At 40.0% G+C, this 21,710-nt stretch overlaps 1 protein-coding gene and 1 non-coding gene across 4 annotated transcripts in view; both read right to left on the bottom strand.

Annotated features, from left to right (window-relative positions):
* Positions 1 to 5: 5 nt before the first annotated feature.
* On the bottom strand, positions 6 to 77 carry Trnaa-cgc. The gene has a single exon. It is a non-coding gene; the product is annotated as a tRNA-Ala (tRNA).
* A 5,432-nt stretch (positions 78 to 5,509) lies between these two features.
* The window catches only part of LOC115217447 (protein phosphatase methylesterase 1), a 47,995-nt gene continuing 31,794 nt past the window's right edge, over positions 5,510 to 21,710 (bottom strand). For all 3 annotated transcript variants that reach the window (XM_036507183.1, XM_029787149.2, XM_036507182.1), the window contains 10 exons: positions 20,848 to 20,933; positions 19,613 to 19,703; positions 18,540 to 18,605; positions 16,464 to 16,707; positions 13,934 to 13,994; positions 12,146 to 12,211; positions 11,006 to 11,050; positions 8,397 to 8,461; positions 8,043 to 8,110; positions 5,510 to 5,957 (listed from right to left, as the gene is read on the bottom strand). In XM_036507183.1, coding sequence (XP_036363076.1) covers positions 5,939 to 5,957; positions 8,043 to 8,110; positions 8,397 to 8,461; positions 11,006 to 11,050; positions 12,146 to 12,211; positions 13,934 to 13,994; positions 16,464 to 16,707; positions 18,540 to 18,605; positions 19,613 to 19,703; positions 20,848 to 20,933 — 811 coding nt within the window. In that variant the 3' untranslated portion in view covers positions 5,510 to 5,938. The remainder of the gene's footprint in view (positions 5,958 to 8,042; positions 8,111 to 8,396; positions 8,462 to 11,005; positions 11,051 to 12,145; positions 12,212 to 13,933; positions 13,995 to 16,463; positions 16,708 to 18,539; positions 18,606 to 19,612; positions 19,704 to 20,847; positions 20,934 to 21,710) is intronic.

Here is a 21,710-nt window from a genome sequence, read left to right as displayed (position 1 = left end):
AGTCCTGGAGATGCCGGGGATTGAACCCGGGGCCTTTCACATGCGAAGCGAACGCTCTACCACTGAGCTACATCCCCATTCCCCCAGCTGGCCGCTAAACAAGCTTTATATTATTTATTACTAATAAATGAGGTCGAATTCGTTTATTTGGCTTTTTCCTGCGTCAGTTGGACCCGCTTCGATTCTCTTTCTAATCATTTAAAATCTATTCTGTCGTCATTTTTGCCGCGACCGAGTATCTTAAAATTAAGTAATTCTCTTGAAAATCTTGTGCCGATTTATCTGAGACCCAGAGATGTTTCGATGTTTTCCAGAATTCGTTTTTTTCTTGAATTAAAGTTCAAGAATCGTGTTTTGTCTTTCAGACAAGCGCCTGAAATAATGTGAGGTCGATGCGCAACAACCATTGATGTGAAAAAGGAAGGAAGCCGAGAACGGGTCGGAGAAAACATAAGAAAACCTTAAAGAATTACAAAACGAACTATTTTCATAATATAATTGCCAAATAAAATATGTTTCATTTTAATTTTTTTTCGAAATGATTTATTTTATATTTTACGCGCTTTCCCAGATTTACCTCAAAGTATCTTATATTACGGAGATGTACTTGCATAGCAAGTGATCTGATCTGAGATCGTTGTGCTGGAACGAAAATAATTGCAGCGTGGAAGGTGTTTGTAAGCCAGTTAAGAAACTCACAAAAACCGTTCGATTCACTTCAACATTTAAGTTTAATTTGTCAAAATATATTCGTCGCTTTAAGACGGCGACCTGTTCACTGACAAAAATCCGTGATGCATCTGAGAAAGTAACAGTTAGTTTGTTATATATATGTACGTATGTATGTGTGTATGTATGTATGCACGCATGTATGCATGTATGTATGTACGTACGTACGCCTGTGTGTATGTATTTACGTACGTACGCCTGTATGTATGTATGTACGTACGTACGCCTGTACGTATGTGTGTTAATGCACGCACATACACACTATAATCCTGTAGTGATGGATAGATGTAGACTGACCACTCATCACAACAATCTTATATTATATCTTATATTTTATGTGTCAAAACATCGACGTTTTGGCCACGCGGCTACACTCACCCCGGCTCCTCATACATATAAAGGCTTTTTGTGGGTTGTTTAAATGGCTTACAAACATCTGTAGCGTACCTCGTTGATATCCTCACTGTTTGAGAAATATAAAATAGAAATAATGTGGCAGATTCCTTTTGGCACTTATTTTGGCTTCTTCTTTGTAAGGCGACCGTGCGGCGTTTAAAAGGAGACATTCTGTCACCATCTTCTTTGCGTACGGTCTGTTTCTTTATTGCTCGCAAGAGGCTAAACACAGAGGGGACAAACAAGGACAGACAAACGAATTAAGTCAATTACATCGACCCTAGTGCGTAACTGGTACTTAATTTATCGACCTCGAAAGGATGAAAGGCAAAGTCGACCTCGGTGGAATCTTTGCGTACGGTCGTCGCTACACATCTTCCACGCTGCAATTATACCCACACACCCTTGCGATCGGTGTTAGTGCTTTCATTGTGTAGGTCTATGGCAGGGTTGTATGTATTTAGATAGTAAGAGCTAGGTTTACGTTTATTAGATGAGGCGATAATAGATTCTATATTTGGTGTAGGAGGCAATCTTTCGTCTCTAGTAGACCTAAAATCGCCCCAACTCGTGTGACTGAGGCGATCTTTCGGTACAGGTACCATAACTGCCAAGTTGGTTTACATATCAAGAAGATCGTCACTTTCCGTGAATTTATATATATATATATATATTTATTTTATAGAAGGAGCTTCTACAGGACTGATTTCATTGAATGAAACAGTCTAGTCCTATTCATTCAAATGAAATCAGTCCTGTAGAAGCTCCTTCTATAAAATAAATTAATTTACTCTGCTATGTATTGAGTACCTTATTTACTGTGGTTAACCCCGACTCAACCCGGGTCCTACATATATATATATATATATATATATATATGGGGTTAGGGTTAGGGGTGGGGGAAAGGGGCTTCTTTTTTCTTCAGAAATGTAAATAAATCCACGTGGGTTTATAATTGTAAGTGGGTTATCGTACTTGTAACGAAAGATCGCCGATTTTGATATAATCAGAATCTATCTATTGAAAATTTCATACAAAAATATCCATTTTTCTGGATGTTATGAGGAAACAAAGTCTGTGGTGGTGGTGGTGGTGGGGCAGATGTATACGTATGCCAGTAAAAAGCAAGTGGTAAATCATGGAAGTATGTTTAGAGGCTTCTTTGTACCCCCTTTTTTTTTTTTTGTCCTTTAATCGAACAGAATAAATATAATTTTGGCATTTTTATATGTTTAATATTAAGTGACTTTTATAAAATACTAGCAAACTTGTGTCATAAAAATACCTACAGTTTTATTAATGATACAAAATGGCATTTTAAAAACACTGAGAGAAGCCATTGACAAATGTCAGCCATAGAGAAAAGCAGTCCTTCCTGTTTGTTTTCACAGTCCTGTTTTTGTTAACAATTTTGACCCTCCACAAAATCCCAAATTTTATTTAATTTGCTTTGCAGGAACAGCTGTTTTATCGAAGGCGTATCTTGTTGTGAAATGCTTGAAATACAAGAGTAGAGTAGAAAAAACAGCCGACAACTGATGAAGGGTCGTCCTTTATGTTGTTTGTCTTCTTTTCCATTTGTGTCTTTTGTTGTTCAAAAAAATAATTCATATTCCATGTACTTGTACTTCGTATTTTTTGTTGTTTATGCTTTATGACGTCCTGTGCCCACATATGCATATATATATATGTGTGTGTGTATGTGTGTATATATATATACATATAGATGTAAGTATGTACATATACGTATGTTTAGATGCATATATGTATATCATTTATATTATATATATATATTTATATATATATCGATAGATAGACAGATGGACAGACAGGCAAAGAAAGATAAGGCCAGTCTATGGTATTACTCTGGGTTTCACGTCCGTAAAGCACTTAGCTTTACAGTGTATCATCAAAAACCCAGGGTAATACCACAGACCAGCCTTATCTTTCTTTATCTATATACTACACAGTTCTATATCTTAGAGAGTGCTTTTTTGGGGATTTATGAATTACCAACAGCAACCGCATTACCATAGTGATGGCACCAGAAGTGATGACAGTAGCAGAATCACCAGCTCTAATACCATCGACCCCAGTACAAATGTCACAGCCAGTGAGGATGACCAACCCAGTACCAACGACACAGGGGAGGTAACCAATGACCACAGTACCATCACCACAGATGATGACCAGACCAGTATCATCTTCGCCAAGGAAGTAACTGGCCCTGCACCCTATGTTACCAGCAGCAGCACCCGTGGCGGTGCAATGGCCCAATGGTTAGGGCAGCAGACTCGCGGTCGGAGGATTGCGGTTTCGATTCCCAGACCAGGCGTTGTGTGTGTTTATTAAGCGAAAACACCTAAAGCTCCACGAGGCTCTGGCAGGGGGTGGTGGCGACCCCTGTTGTACTCTTTCGTGCCAACTTTCTCTCACTCTTTCTTCCTCTTTCTTGTACCCGACTTCCTACGCAACCGCTGAGCCTGGATGTGCATTCATCCATCCGTCGATGCTCTCGGTGTCGGGGGTTGACCTGCTTTCTCTTCTGCAGGTCTTACGAATAGCAAAGGACCACGTTTTGGACTTCTCCCACTACAGAGGCGCGATCTTGCGAGCTCTGGGACGAAGACCGCTTCGCTCAACAAAGCAGCAGCAGCACCCATACCAACGCTGACAGCATCAGCGCCAACCATATGACCAGAGATGACAACCACGGCAATAACTGCATCAACAACAGACAAACCAGTACTGCCAGACCAATGCATCATAATGACAACATCAACACCACTGACAACAACATCCCCAGGCATTGAACCTACCAGAAATACACCATGAATGTGAATACAGCCAGCATCCAAGCCTGTAAATATATCGGATTGGCTAGCACAGCTTTCAAATGATGCTTCTGCGACCACCAGTCATCCTTCAGATCCCAGAAAGACATTTTGTCATGCCCCTGGCCAGCCATGTGTGGTACCTCAAAGATCAAGGGACCCTATATGATACCAGGTGGAAGATCACAGGGCATCCAGGCCCATATATTAATGGGAGTAGGCACTGCAGAATCTGCATATATACAGGGTCAGGCAAAATGATCTGACACATTTGTAGGTTAAATAAAAGGCATTGTTTTTCGTTTCTTTTTCAGTTGCTGCATGAATGGACTGGTGAGCATCGCGCTTTCATTGTGGAAATGTTTATCAAACAAACGATTCTGTAACTGCAACACAAAGAGCATTCCGTTTGCACTTCAATCTTGGTAGACATGATCCCGTACCAGCTCGAAACACGATCTTGTTATGGGTTACACAACTTCAGAGCAACTGGATCTGCATTGAAACGAAATCAACCGGCCGACCTCGCACCGCCAGAACTTAAAGATGCAATTCGTCAAGAAATTACTGCCATTCCACATGAAATGACCCGCTGAGTTATTGACAACTTTCGTGAACGCCTTCGACAGTGTGTGGACAATAATGGATCCCATTTGACTGATTTATTTTTAAAACATAATGAAAAACAAAATGGCATATGTACTTTTCAAAAATAAAAACACTTTTTTGTTTCTTTACTTCATTTGCCTTTTATTTAACCTACAAATGTGTCAGATCATTTTGCCTGACCCTGTATATATATGTGGTGGCCCAATGGTTAGGGCAGCAGACTCGCAGTCGGAGGATCGCAGTTTCGATTCCCAGACCGGGCGTTGTGTGTGTTTATTGAGCGCAAACACCTAAAAGTCCCACAAGGCTCCAGCAGGGAGGGGTGGCGACCCCTGTTGTACTCTTTCGCCCCCAACTTTCTCTCACTCTCTCTTCCTCTTTCTTGAGTAATGCTGCGATGGACTGGTGTCCTGGGGGGAAAACACATACGCCACAGAAACCGGGTCCATGAGCCTGGCTAGGCTTGAAAAGGGTGACATTTATTGTGTTATATATATATCACGTGACCGACCAGACTATCAGATGTTGCTACACATCGCTTGTCACAATGCGTTTCGCATTGTTTTAGCCTTCAAATGACACCACCCGCTGGTAAGTGAGCAGGCCAACAGAAGAAAGAGTGAAAGAAAGTTATGGCAAAAGAGTACAGCAGGGATTGCCTAATGCGAACCCAGAGTAATCCCTTACACTGTTTCAGTATTACGTGTCAAAAGTGAAACAATGTCATCACTTTTGTAATGTGAGATAATAGTTTCACTGTTAAAAGTGAAACAATCATCTCACATTGTGTGTGTGTGATGAACTCCCCCATCAAAGGGGCACCCCAGGATATAAAAATTATACAAATGAAAAATATCAAAATAACTATAATAATGAAGTCTAGATACAAAATATAAGTGAATAGGTTTTTCAGAATAATAATTTAACAAAAGAAAAATTGGTGTTATTTTACATCTTTAATTTCCAAAATGTCAAAGTTTTTGTTCATGAATTAAAGAATCTTTTCATAGTATTTCTTGCATTCATGTGGAAATAAAGCTGGTAAAATGCTTTACAGTGTGTTGGGGATTATGGTTCTATCTTCAGCAGTTTATTTTAAATATAACACTTAGAAAACAAACTTCAAACAAAAGAAGAAAAAAAAATACCAATGAAATATTTTGGTAATATAAATTATGAAGAAATCTATTGTTAAGGGTCAAATCATGTTACTATTTGAACAAAAGCTTTTCACAGTTGGGGATAGCTTTGTTAAAGGGCTGCAGTGAACTTCAGTTCAGAAGTGCAGTAATAGAAACCAATGTAGTTTGGAAAAGGGGCAGTAATTGTATCAAAATGACTTCATGTTGACATCCAACACCAAAACAGGGTTAACAAGCTGGAAACGTTCTGAAAAATAAAAAAAAAACTACAATAGAAACAAAATCAACGATTTTAAACAAAGGAATTTTCACTCTAATAATTTGTGTAAATTTCAATTTTGAGTTCCGATCTGTCTCATTTAGATAGATGCTGGGCATAATTCCTTTACTAGTACTATCATATTTTCAAGGGGTTGTGTTGATTACGTAAAACAATGACTTGAGTCTTTTCATTAGATTTCAAATTTCTCTGGAGACTCCAGAAATATGCAAAGAGAATAAAGTTCATTTGATACATAAGCTCTACTGAACACCTAGAGAAGGAGGAGGAGAAGGAGAAGAAGAAGAAGAAGAAGAAGAAGAAGAAGAAGAAGAAGAAGAAGGAGGAGGAGGAGGAGAAGGAGAAGAAAAAGGAGGAGGAGGAGAATGAGAAGAAAAAGGAGGAGGAGGAGAAGAAGGAGGAGAAGGAGAAGAAAAAGAAGGAGGAGGAGAAGAAGAAAAAGGAGAAGAAAAAGAAGGAGGAGGAGGAGAAGAAAAAGAAGGAGGAGGAGGAGGAGAAGAAAAAGGAGGAGAAGAAGGAGAAGAAAAAGAAGGAGGAGAAGAAGAAGGAGAAGAAAAAGAAGGAGGAGAAGAAGAAAGAGGAGGAGAAGAGGAGAAGAAAAAGGAGGAGGAGGAGAAGAAGAAGGAGGAGGAGGAGAAGAAAAAGAAGAAGAAGGAGAAGAAGAAGGAGGAGGAGAAGCAGCAGCACCAGTAGTACATCTGTCTTCCATGCTGGCATGGGTTGAATGGTTCTACAGGAGATGGTGGGTCAGAGGACTTCATCAAGCTCCAGCTTTTGCTTTGGCATGGTTCCTACAGCTGGGTGCTCTTCCTAATGCCAAACACTTTGCAGAGTGAACCGGATGCTTTTTATACGGCACAAGACAAGACCCCCTCGACTGAAGTGGCAGGGAGCTGGCTTCATGCAGGGTGATGAGTGGTTAAAGTATGGCAGAACGGTAGGAACAGGTGGCCTTAATTGAAAGGAAAATGAAGAAAAGAAGAGGCTAAGAATAAGACCTTAAATGAAGACTCACCTGAGCCTTGGGTTGAGAATGGACTGGATTGCCCATGTTCAGTCTACTACAGAACAAAGGCCTCAGCATGTTCTCTCCATCAACCATGATCTGATGTGGAGGCTGTGAGGCTGTGAATTTGAGCTTCAGATCATATTGGTTTGATGAATCAACTTTGCTACACTGGCACAGCAAGGCAGAGGGGTGAAGTTCATTTTCATACTTTTATCCAAGAATAGTTAAGTTATTTACATCAACCCAACTGCTCAACTCGTACTTATTTCATTGACCCCCCAAAAGGGGTCAATTTGGATTAGACAAACATTGACCTAGAAACAGTAATGCCCAATTCTAAATGGTTTCAACAAGTGGTTCCCAGCCTTTTCACTACCAAGGACCCCTCTTCCTTTAAATGAGTTTTCCCACGGACCCCAGGATATTGAAAGGTCTGTCGGCTTAACATGATCACAGACTTCCAGAATTACCTTTGCGGACCACAGGTCGGGAACCACCGGTTTAAACCATCTCTACAATGGTGCATACTGGTTTTGTTGATGGCAATTCTTCATTCATTAGGTTTAGAGATCGTTTTATAGTTAATTTGATTAGAGTTTTTTTCATATTTTTTTTTTCATCTACTTTCTTAAATAGCTGCCTTCATCAAGGCTTAAAGAAACCATATTCTTCTACTTGAAAAGAAACAGAATATCAATACAGATACCAAAGCCGCCTTACTGGCACCTGTGCTGGTGGCATGTGTAAAAGGATTCGAGCGAGGTCGTTGCCAGTACCACCTGACTGGTCCCATGCCCGTGGCACGTAGAAAGCACCCACTACACTCTCGGAGTGGTTGGCGTTAAGAAGGGCATCCAGCTGTAGAAACTATGCCAACTCGAGACTGGAGCCTGGTGCAGCCATCTGGTTCGCCAGACCTCAGCCAAAATCGTCCAACCCATGCTAGCATGGAAAGCGGACGTTAAACAATGATGATGATGCATGAAACAAAGAAATATTAACAATCTGTTCCAAATATCTATTAGAGACAACCAATACATTACCTTTCAAAATCACCAATTGGGATTGCCATTTTATGCCGGACAAGAAAGGTCGCTAAAACATCTGCCACCTAGAGATGAAAAACAGATTAAATATTAAACTTCAAAATCAAAATTCAAACCCAGAATGAAATAGGCTGTCATTAAGATTAAGATTATTACTAATTAATGAATACTACAGGATTATTTTTAAAATGTATCTATTTCTTTACTACCCACAAGGGGCTGAACACAGAGGGGACAAACAAGGACAGACAAACGGATTAAGTCGATTGCACCTCCTGATTTCATTGTCTCCTACTATGTTAGATAAGCTTTTTCGAGATTATTAATTATTGCAAAGAAAAATGTTCTCACTTTGTCTGGAACATCTTCATGAACAGCATGTCCACACTGCGGAAGAACCTGCATTTGGAACTTTCCTGTTGAGAAATTACAAAAAAAAAAAAAAAAACTTTAGTGTCATAACAGGAAAATATGTTAAAAAAATCTTACTTTACAAATTTATTCAATTTACACTTCATATTTGACAATTACATAAACAGTTTTAACTGTGCATGGACAGGATGTCCAATGCACTTTAGCTGAAGGACAAGAAACCGAAACCAAAAAGCCAAATGGACACAATGCTGAAGAGACATCATCATCATCATCATCATCGTTTAACGTCCGCTTTCCATGCTAGCATGGGTTGGACGAATGACTGAGGGCTGGCGAACCAGATGGCTGCACCAGGCTCCAATCTTGATCTGGCAGAGTTTCTACGGCTGGATGCCCTTCCTAACGCCAACCACTCCGAGAGTGTAGTGGGTGCTTTTTACGTGCCACCGGCACGGGGGCCAGTCAGGCGGTAACTGGCAATGACCTCGCTCGAATCTTTTTACACATGCCACCGGCACAGGTGCCAGTAAGGCGACGCTAGTAACAATCACGCTCGAATGGTACATTTTACGTGCCACGGCATGGGGGCCAGTCAGGTGGTACTGGCAATGACCTCGCTCGAATCTTTTTACACATGCCACCAGCACAGGTGCCAGTAAGGCGACGCTAGTAACAATCACGCTCGAATGGTACATTTTACGTGCCACAGCACGGGGGTCAGTCAGGTGGTACTGGCAACGACCATTCCTACCTACATAGTTTAATGACCAATTCAGCCTGTCAAATGGTGATATTGTGGGAATAAAATGGTTACCATATATTTTAATTTTTGTACGTGTTTTCTGCATCTTGTCCGTTCAGTTTTATATCCATTCGGCTTCTTGTCTTTCAGCAAAAGTGCATTCAACATCCTGCCCGTGTTCTATTTTAACATCCACTTTCCAATGCTTGCATGAGATGAACAGAATTTGCAGAAGCAGATTTTCTATGGCTGGATGTCTTCCCTGTCACAACCCGAATCATCATTATCATAATCATCATCATTTAATCTCCGTTTTTCCATGCTAGCATGGGTTGGACAGTTCAACTGAGGTCTGGGAAGCCAGGGGCTGCACCAGGCTCCAGTCTGATCTGGCAGTGTTTCTACAGCTGGATGCCCTTCCTAACGCGAACCACTCCGTGAGTGTAGTGGGTGCTTTTTACGTGCTACCAGCACAGAAGCCAGTCAAGGCGGCACTGGCATCGGCCACGTTCGGATGGTGCTTTTTACATGCCACCGGCACATGTATCACAACAACAATTTCCATTTGGTATTCATTTTGATGTTGATGTACTTGACTCAGGTCTCCTCAAGCAAAGCAGGTCACGTGCCACCGGCACAGAAGCCAGTCAAGGTGGCGCTGGCATCAGTCATGTTCGGATGGTGCTTTTTACGTGCCGGTGGCACAGGTATCATAGCTACAACTTCCATTTGATATTTATTTTGATGTTTCCAAATATTTTCCCATGGCCTGACATGTTTTTACAGAAGATTGGAAATGAAGGCCACCACTTGCTCATAACTAGCGTGCTGTTGACACAGAAACAGTAACACACACACACACCAAGGTGTTGTTCAGTCTGGGGTTATATCTTTTATCTTTTACTTGTTTCAGCCATTAGACTGTGGCCATGCTGGGGCACTGCTTTGAATGATTTCTAATCAAATGAATCAATCCTAATATTTATTTTCTTTTTTAAGCCTGGTACATATTCTCTCGGTCCCTCTTTGCTGAACTGCTAAGTTACGAGGACATAAACACACCAATACCAGTTGTCAAGTGGTGGGGGGGAACAAATACAAAGATACACACACACATACACAACAGGCTTCTTTCAGTTTCCATCTCCCAAATCCACTCACAAGGCTTTGGTCGGCCCGTGGCTATAGTAGAAGACACTTGCCCAAGGTGCAACGCAGTGGGACTGAACCTGGAACCATGTGGTTGGAAAGCAAACTTCTTACCACACAGCCACACCTTGGCCCATAGTAAATGATACTAGCCCAGCCCAAAGTTGTGAAGCAAAATTCTTCACCACATAGCCATGCATCCATCTCTCTTGTTCAAAATATAGAAAACGACAGCTGTTCGGAACAAACAGTCCTAAAATATCTAATAATTTATCAAAACAAAGTGTACGTACACCGCTATATATATATATATATATATATATATAAAATACAAAATGGGACAAGAACGCAAAACATACAAATGGACAATGCAAAAAACACGGATGGGTCATTTGAAGCCTCTAATCTTCAGTCAAGAACCAGATCATCCTCGCAATTTCGGCTGATTAATCTTGAGATTGCTCCAATCTGGCCAGCCCCAAGGAAAAACTAAGCTACGAGCATTAGATTTCTTGGAAAAAGGATCGAATGTATACGAAACAAGGAGAGAAAAACGGACGATGTTTTTGCGTTCTTGTCCCATTTTGTATTTTTTATCTAATAATTTATCTGTGTGTGGACACAAATCATATAATCATAAGTATAGATGTTCAATGATTTAGAGATTGTAATATTTTCAGTTTAATTCTATTACCTTGCATTTGACCAATAGTTAAATCTTTATCCAATCGGTCAACACCTGTAATTAAAAAATAAACACAATAAGGACAAAAGAAAATATTTAAAAAACTTTTAATAACACAATCAAAGTGAAAATTGTTGATTAAATTAGAGGGAGACATTTATAATAGCACTAGCACTATGACCCGGCGTTGCTGGGTCATAGTGCTAGTGCATGCATATGCAGCTGCATGCATGCGCACATACACGTGAGTACTGTCCAAATCTCCGACCAATCATATACAGCTAGCTGGCATTCAATTGGCGTATCAAGTTTCGGGCATTTTGATTGGGTTTTGGATAGAAAATTCACAAAAAAGTCACTTCTATTGATTTTTTAATGGCTTTGCGGGGTGACTGGGGAAATGTAAAGATGTGCACGACCACCCTTGGATGGTTTTGAATGACCATAGAAAGTGCAAGCCCTCTAACTGAAAACTCGAGGATTTGTATAAAGGACACACACACACACATACAGACATTTTCCCGTTTATATATATAGAGATGTATCCCTTTTTGATTTCCATTGAGTACACTCTGAATTCATCTTAGCCTTTTCACATAAGCTTGGGTTAGATCTTGCTTAACAAACCTTTAGTGCCACATACAGTTCTAGTATTTTTATCTATGTCTCAAACACCCATAGGGCAGTTATTTTATGTGTTAATTTTAATACTTTTTACTCTCTTACCTGTTTCAGTCATTTGACTGTGGCCATGCTGGAGCACCGCCTTTAACCCTTTCGTTACTGGTTCTGAGTACAAATGTCTTGTTTTCATAAGTTTCGAATTAAAATCTTCCACCAACCTTAGTCACAATTTATGTTCCTAACACTAGCTGAATGATAACTAAGTTGATTTTACTAAATTCTTTGTTATATTTAAAGTAATTGAAAGAAACACAGAGCATCTCAAAATAAATACAGTAACGAAAGGGTTAAGTTGAGCAAATCGACCCCAGGACTTATTCTTTGTAAGCCTAGTACTTATTCTATCGGTCTGTTTTGCTGATATTGAAACAGATATTGTTGTATTTCGGAATGTCTTCACTCTACACAGACATTCTAAGACATTTAGCTGTTGTAAAAATAAAGACTTCAAATGTAAAAACTTACCAGCAAGTAATAATAACTTTGGAACATTACATGATAAGAATTTTTCAGAAAGTCCTCTAAACCAGCCTGTAAAGATATAAAAATCAATTATTGTTACGTTTATATATTTGCTGTGCAAGATTTTTTATGTGAAGTCATGTGTTGAAACAGATATTGTTGTATTTTGGAATGGTTATTTTGCCAGTTTAGCCAACAAAAACACACGCACTATATATTTGGTGTTACTTTGCTTCAGTGTTATTTATTTTTGACATTAATCTTAATCTTATTTTGGCCAGAGTTCTTTCGTCACACTCCTGTGACCGCATCAGTGGTCCTTTGCTTTCTTCTTTCTTATTTGTGTCTCTCCTTACTAACCGTCAGCCATTTTGTATTTCCTGACGGTTAGTAAGGAGAGACACACAAATAAGAAAGAAGAAAGCAAAGGACCACTGATGCGGTCACAGGAGTGTGACGAAAGAACTCTGGCCGAAATAAGATTAAGATTAATGTCAAAAATAAATAACACTGAAGCAAAGTAACACCAAATATATAGTGCGTGTGTTTTTATTGGCTAAACTGGCAAAATGACCATTCCGAAATACAACAAAATCATTAATTGATTATCAATAAATTGGTAATTAGCTATGCCAATAAACATGCAAAACATGTATCATTAGCATCATCATCAACATTTTAATGTTCACTTTTCCTTGCTTATATTCATCAAGTGGAAATTATCAAGGCAGATTTTCTATAGCCAGGTGCTCTTACTGTCACTAACCCTCACTTGTTTCCAAGCAAGGTAATATTTCCTCATAGCCAGACATCCTGCAGAATATTAGAAATGAATGACACTGCTTGTATGAAAGTGACACTCATTTACAACTATCACATGATATCAAGATAAGGACACACAAATATCAGCATCATCATCATCGTTTAACGTCCGCTTTCATTGCTAGCATGGGTTGGACGGTTCGATTGGGGTCTGGGAAGCCAGGAGGCTGCACCAGGCTCCAGTCTGATCTGGCAGAGTTTCTACAGCTGGATGCCCTTCCTAACACCAACCACTCCGTGAGTGTAGTGGGTGCTTTTTACATGCCACCACCACAGGTGCCAGGCGAGGCTGGCAATGGCTACGATTGGTTGGTGCTTTTTACGTGCCACCGGCCACACACAATAAATACATAACAGGTTTCTTTCAGTTTCTGTCTACCAAATCTACTTGTAAGGCTTTAATTAGCCCGGGACTGTAGCAGAAGACACTTGCCCAAGGTGCCACACAGTCAGACTAAAGCAAACTTCTTATGACATAGCCAGCCACCTCTGTGCCTAGCAAGCAGGTCTTCGCAAGCAGGACCCACCATACAGCTGAAGGAGGTTTCAGTCAAACTGTCCAACCCATGCCAACATGGAAAACAGACGTTAAATGATGATGAGGATGAGACGCTTAACCTCTCAAAAGGAACCACCAGATGGCTGAACAGTAAATACTGAAGAAATAGAAGCTAAAAAATTTTATGAATCTTTAACCCTTTAGTGTTCAGATTACTCTGTTAAATGTAATGCTTTTTTATTTAAATTGTTTTGAATTAATCATGCATTACCTTATAGCTTTGAGGTTTCAATGATGTGATTGTTTATTTTTAGAATGTCTGTATAGGTTAGGTGTGAGAGGCTAGATATGGCCACTTTGAATATAAAACATGTGGAATATATTGGGCCGGATAAGGCCAGTTTAAACACTAAAGGGTTAAAGGATGCAAAGGCATACAATGAAAGACAGCACACAACTGTATTACCTACCTGACCAGTACTTATCTGTCTTTGATAAATCAATCCTCCATGTATATTGATATGAGATGTTCTGCAATTTTACAAAAAAAAAATTTTTTTAATTAACAATTATTGATGGACCACACACACACACACACACACACACACACACAAACACACTACTTTAAATTGAAAACCAAAATTCTTGCAATTAAAGTTACCCAGGGTTATATGCATGGATGCATGTATATGCTAGTTTTAAAATTTTGGCACAAGACCAACAAGATTGGGGGAGAGGGTATGTTAAGTGGATCAGACCCAGTGTTCAACTGGTGCTTATTTTAGCAACCCTGAAAGGATGAAAGGCAAAGTCGACCTTGGTGGCATCTGAACTCACTTCATAAGGCTGAAACAAATGGTGCTAAGCATTTTTTGCAGCTCAGTAATGAGTCTTCCCATTAATCACCTACATACATATATATATATATATCGGAGTGGTTGGCGTTAGGAAGGGCATCCAGCTGTAGAAACATTGCCAGATAAGACTGGAGCCTGGTGCAGCCTTCTGGCTTCCCAGATCCCCGGTCGAACCGTCCAACCCATGCTAGCATGGAGAACGGACGTTAAATGATGATGATGATGATGATATATATGTATATATATGTATATGTATATATATATATGTATATATATATATGTATATGTATATATGTATATGTATATATATATGTATATATATATATATGTATATATATATATATGTATATGTGTATATATATATATATATATATATGTATATATGTATATATATATATATTATATATGTATATATATATATGTATATATGTATATGTATATATATATATATATAATATATATATATATATAATATATATATATATATAGCATCATCAATGTTTAACGTCCATCTTCCAAGCATGAATAGGTAGGACATTTGACAGGAGTCAACCTGGTAGAAAAGCTACCCTAAGCTACTGTGTCTGTTTTGGCAGGGATTTTACAGCTGGATGCCCTTCATCACCACTTCATCCCATGTCTCCCTGGCTCCTCCTATTCCACAGGAACCATATATATATTGTCAATTCAAATAAATGAATAAAATCAATGGACAACAAGAGTACGTGCACAAGAAATGCATTAGCTTGATGCTTGGTGAAAAGAGAGAGGGTTTGATGTTTTGAGCCTAGCTCTTCATCGGAAAAGAGAAAGGGAAAAGTCCAAAGAAGGAAAAGAAATCGCCAATAGCATGTGTGCAGTTACATATACATATGTGTGTGTATACATACACGCACACTCACACACATGTATACATGTATACACACACACACACACACACACACATATATACATTTATACATGTATACACACACACACAAACACACACTCACACAAACACACACTCACACAAACATTAAGGCGGCGAGCTGGCAGAACCGTTAGCACGCCAGGCGAAATGCTTAGCGGTATTTCGTCTGCCGCTAAGTTCTGAGTTCAAATTCCGTCGAGGTTAACTTTGCCTTTCATCCTTTCGGGGTCAATAAATTAAGTACCAGTTACACACTGGGGTCGATGTAATCGACTTAATCCTTTTGTCTGTCCTTGTTTGTCCCCTCTATGTTTAGCCCCTTGTGGGCAATAAAGAAATAATATATATACACACATATATACGAACACACACACAGGCATATATATAGAATAAATATAGAAGAGAAGATATATCAAGATGTTTTAAAACACAAACAGTTAACCACAACTTAGAAACTCACTACGGAAATCATGTGAATTATGAAAAGTCTTAATTACTTACAAGTTTGTAAAAAATTGATAGAGTATTAATAAATCTCTGAACGAGATGTAAACAGTAACTGCATGACAATTTGAGGTATACTAGCCACCTCAATATGACTAACCACTAAGGGTGGGTGTTACTGTAGCTTGTAGCCCCAGGAGAACGTCGTCTCCAGCTGGCTTTAGGCACACTTTCTGTGCCCTTATGGTATTTGACCTCCCTTTGCAAATACCATAAGGGCACAGAAAGTGTGCCTAAAGCCAGCTGGAGACGATGATCTACTGGGGCTACAAGCTACAGTAACACAAAAGGCGGCAAGCTGGCAGAAACGTTAGCACGCCGGGCGAAATCCTTAGCAGTATTTCGTCTGCGTTACGTTGTGAGTTCAAATTCCGCCGAGGTCGACTTTGCCTTTCATCCTTTCGGGGTCGATAAATTAAGTACCAGTTACGCACTGGGGTCGATGTAATCGACTTAATACCTATGTCTGTCCTTGTTTGTCCCCTCTATGTTTAGCCCCTTGTGGGTAATAGAGAAATAGATACAGTAACACCCACCCTTAGTGGTTAGCCATATTGAGATGGCTAGTATACCTCACACTGATAGACTATTATAATACAGCTATAAAAAGATTTATTGAAACAGCATTGAACATGTTTCCATAATATACAGAAGATCTCCCAAATATTAAAACAAACATACTTAAGAAAAAACATTGTTGTTGATGGATACAAAAATTCAAAGGGTTACCTTTTTATTTGTCGTGCTAGAAACTTCGGGAAGAGAATGTGCCATATTAGGAGGTGGTGGGGTAGGAGGAGGCGGCGTTGTGGCAGATGCCATGCTGGAAGATTCGCTCTTGACTTCCTCCAGGCTAGTGTCACCTGACTCTTCGTCCTCTTCGGCGATCGTGTCACTTGATCGCTTCGATGTGGACCTGGCTTCCTGTGAGGGATGTTCTTGTTCAAACGTTGCTGTTTCACCCGTGTCGACACTAATAAACACAGAAATATCTCGTTCTTAATGTAGTTGGCAAATGTAGGTATTTATTGAGAAAGACAAACAAGAAACCCACAGGAGTGGCTGTGTGGTAAGTAGCTTGCTTACCAACCACATGGTTCCGGGTTCAGTCCCACTGCGTGGCATCTCGGGCAAGTGTCTTCTGCTATAGCCCCGGGCCGACCAATGCCTTGTGAGTGGATTTGGTAGACGGAAACTGAAAGAAGCCTGTCGTATATATGTATATGTATATATATGTATGTGTGTGTGTTTGTGTGTGTGTGTTTGTCCCCCTAGCATTGCTTGACAACCGATGCTGGTGTGTTTACGTCCCCATCACTTAGCAGCTCGGCAAAAGAGACCGATAGAATAAGCACTGGACTTACAAAGAATAAGTCCCGGGGTTGAGTTGCTCGATTAAAGGCGGTGCTCCAGCATGGCCGCAGTCAAATGACTGAAACAAGTAAAAGAGTAAAAAGAGTAAAGAGACGATCCATTTAAGCCAGTTAATTGTCTTTGTGAGGGAAATCTACTCAATATAAACAATCATCATCATCATCATCATCCTCATTTAACATTCCTTTTCCATGCTGGCATGGGTTGGACAGTTTGACTGAAAACTGGTAACCCAGGGAGCTGCGCCAAGTTCCAATCTGATTTGGCAAGGTTTCCTACAGCTGGGTGCCATTCCTAACACCAACCACTCCAAGAGTGTAGTGGGTGCTCTCTATGTGCCACCTGCATAGGTGTCAGTTATGAAACTCCAGCATCACATATACAATAAAAATATATATGATTTGATCAATAAGTATCCGGACTGTTGCCATAGTAACAAGGCTAAAGTAATCAGAGTGAAGCCACTTTGCACAGATTGACCTTGAACTCTGCTGTGCATGCATGCTAAGTTTTAACGTTCTACCTCACTTCTGCTGTTAACAGCAGTGCTTGGAAGGAACATGTGTAGTGTGTGATCATTGCATTGACCCAACAGGGATGCCCTTCCTAACCTTGGGCAAGTGTCTTCTGCTATAGCCTCGGATCAACCAAAGCCTTGAGTGGATTTGGTAGACGGAAACTGAAAGAAGCCCGTCGTATATATGTATATATATATATATGTGTGTGTGCGTGTATATGTTTGTGTGTCTGTGTTTGTCCCCTGAACATCGCTTGACAACCGATGCTAGTGTATTTACATTGCCGTAACTTAGCGGTTCAGCAAAAGAGACCGATAGAATAAGTACTGGGCTTACAAAGAATAAGTCCTGGGGTCGATTTGCTTGACTAAAGGCGGTGCTCCAGCATGGCCGCAGTCAAATAACTGAAACAAGTAAAAGAATAAAGAGAGAGTATATATATATATATATATATATATATATATACTCTATCCTTTTTTCCCCTCCTTGTTCTGTATCTTTCTGTAGAAGAGCATAGGCTCGAAACGTAAAAGACTTTTTCAATTCCTGAGCGTTATACTAATACATCGGTTTGTTTTGTACACCACCTGTCTTCGTCTTTTGTTTTTTTGTAAACTCTCCCTATATATATATATATATATATATATATATATATATATATATATATATATATACAGATACAGCTTTGGAGGTGTTTAATGATGATAAAATAGAAAAGCTGCTAATATAACAAAAAAAAATGCACCCCTTCACATCACGATCTGACATCAATATCGGGATTAACAATCTCTGTTGTACTTTCCTAGATATCACGTGCCTCCAACAATGCAAAACTTGTGATGCTGTCAGATGACGGGCTCATGTAAAGACAGAAACTCATTAGGAAATGAAACAATTACAAATAACCGCTTACCGTTTCACTTGCCCAACAAGGGAGATTTTTGCAGATTCAACGTTGCGTAATTGACCACTTCGTAAACTACAAGGCAAAGGAAAACCAATAGCAAGGATTAATTATATTTTGAAAAGTTTTATTTCAAAGAAAATATTAAAATACTAGCAGTATTCCCCGGCGTTGCTTGGGTTTGTTTCGGCCCTTTAGAATTGGAATTTTTGAAAAGTAAAAATTTTGCATTATGTAGCTTGCTATTCTCTTTAAGTGAACATTTTTCTGGTTGAAATACACAGAAAAATGGCGACACAGCAGTCAAAAAATCGTAAAAAATAGGGATTTTCATTAAAAAAAAGCACCTTTTTGATGTAAATAATTTTTGGTGTTAACATGGTCTGATTAGAATTTTTTCTTCTAAAGAAGCAGGAGCAAGCCTTCTTGTATCATACTCTCAATTTTGGTCAACTTGCGCCGCAGTGTCTCAGAGGAGATAGTGTTAGTTGATGGCTACCAAACCTGCTACACACAGACAACTTCAGCTTCATATACATAGATTAAATAATAAAGCATTTTTTGTAAAAATATACCTATCATCATCATCGTCGTCGCCGCCGCCACCGCCACCACCACCATCATCATTTAACGTCCGCTTTCCATGCTAGCACGGGTTGGACGCTTTGACCAGGATCTGGGAAGCCAGGAGGCTGCACCAGGCTCCAGTCTGATCTGGCAGTGTTTCTACAGCTGGATGCCCTTCCTAACGCCAACCACTCCGTGAGTGTAGTGGGTGCTTTTTACGTGCCACCGGCACAGGTGCCAGGGGAGGCTGGCAACAGCCACGATCGGTTGGTGCTTTTTATGTGCCACCAACACAGAAGCCAGTCAAGGCGATATAACAATCTTAAAGCAGGTACTATGTTTAAAGTTAAACTGTAGTATTTGTCTCAAGATTGCATCTCTTTTAAGTGAATGTATAGTGTTAAAAAACCACAGAAACATATCAGGAGCAGACAAAACTCATCCAGTAGCAGTGGTGGCATTTGCAACTGAATTCATTAAACAATATAAGGAAAATACATATTTATTTATCTCACCTCCATTCAATAGCTTCCTCTATGGATCTGAAAAATGATGGACGTCCACGTAGAAAACTCTGCATGCTGCTTAATGCTTCCATTGCTGTGCCTGTATAGAATTTAGAAACCAAAATTTAAGGACTGTTAAAAAAAAACAAAGTTGTTGGTAGAATTTGAAATAACAGAAAAACTGACAAAACAATATATTGATATCATAATTGCTTAAAATTCCATTGCAAACTTGATAAGCATCACATCAGCATCATCATTGTTTAATGTCCGTTTTCCGTGCTAGCATGGGTTGGACGGTTCGACCGGGGTTTGGGAAGCCAGGAGGCTGAACCAGGCTCCAGTCTGATCCGGCAGTGTCTCTACAGCTGGATGCCCTTCCTAATGCCAACCATTCTGTGAGTGTAGTGAGAGTGTTTTTTTACATGCTACCGGCACAGGTGCCAGGGGAGGCTGGCAACGACCGCAATCGATTGGTGCTTTTTACGTGCCACCAGCCCGGAAGCCAGTCATAGTGGCGCTGGCATTGACCACGTACAGATGGTGTTTTTTATGTGCCACGGGCACAGGTGCCAGGGGAGTCTGGCAACGGCCACGATCAGTTGGTGGTTTTTACGTGCCACCGACACAGAAGCCAGTCAAGCCGGCGCTGGCATCGGCCAAGTACGGATAGTGCTTTTTAGGTGCCACGGGCACAGGCGCCAGGGGAGTCTGGTAATGGTCACGATCGGTTGGTGCTTTTTTATGTGCCACTGGCACGGAAGCCAGTGAAGGTGGCACTGGCGTCGGCCGATTTTAATTAAAAACAATGTTTTAAATTATGTCAAATGAAACATTCTTTGTAACATTTGGTAAAGAAAGTGGTGGCCATGTCAGGTGCAGGCACGGCTGTATGGTTAAGAAGTTTACTTCCCAACCACATAGCTCTGGGTTCAGTTCCACTGCATGTTACCTTGGGCAAGTATCTTCAACTATAACCTATAGCTACCAGAAGCTTTGTGAGTAGATTTGGTAGATGTGAACACAGAGAAGCCCATCGTGTGTGTGTGTGTGTGTCCCACCACCATTTGACAACTGTTGTTCGTCTGTTTACATTCCTGCACCTTAGCAGTTCAGCAAAAGAGACTGATAGAATAAAAGTACTGGAATCAATTCTTCAAAGCAGTGCTCCAGCAAGGCCGCATTCCAATGACTGAAACAAGTAAAAGAAAAAGATCAAAAATATAAAAAACAGAACTCCCTACCTTCAACAACATCAATAACAACCAAACCAGCCAAAGAGGGTACCAGTGACCTTACAGCAGTGTGTACAGCTATTGCAGCCCCCATACTGAAAGATAAAGGCATAATGAAGAAATTTTAATCAGCTGTAATAAACGTTTTATTATAAGGCAGCGAGCTGGCAGAGTCGTTAGCACGCCGGGCGAAATGCGTAGCTGTATTTCGTCTGCTGTTACGTTCTGCCTCAACAGGTCTTCGCAAGCAGAGTTTTAGTGTCCAAACAAGGAAAAGGTACGCATAAGTGGGCTGGTAACGCCCCTGGCATAGGCCACGAGATTATGTTACATATGTTGGAAATGTGAATAAGACACTCTACTTCCCAGAGAAGTTAAAATCTGTCCTTTCTTAATAAGTTGGTCAGAGTAAATGAATTCTTGAGACACTGGAGATGTTTAGATAGATTTAAAATAGGCAATCTTATCTTATAACTATTAAAGAAATTGCATTACAGACTGTACAAGAATATTGCAATTAATAATAGTAAAGCTTTTTCTGCTATAGGCACAAGGCCTGAAATTTGTAGGAGGAGGCTAGTTGATTACAACTGGTATTTACTTCATTGACCATGAAAGGATGAAAGGCAAAGTCAACCCTAGCGGAATTTGAACTCAGAACATAAAGACAGACGAAATGCTACTAAGTATTAGCTCACCACTGTAGTAGTAGTAGTAGTAGTAGTAGTAGTAATCGCAGCAGTAGTAGTAGTCCTTTCGACTGGAGGCACAAGGCCTCAAATTTGTGGGGTGGAGACTAGTTGATTATATTGACCTCAGTGTTTCACTGGTACTTAATTTATCGACCCCAAAAAAGGTGAAAGGCAAAGTTG

This window comes from Octopus sinensis, linkage group LG11 (assembly GCF_006345805.1).
Source record: "Octopus sinensis linkage group LG11, ASM634580v1, whole genome shotgun sequence".
Lineage (NCBI taxonomy): Eukaryota > Metazoa > Mollusca > Cephalopoda > Octopoda > Octopodidae > Octopus > Octopus sinensis.
This window is presented reverse-complemented; position numbering and strand designations above follow the sequence as displayed.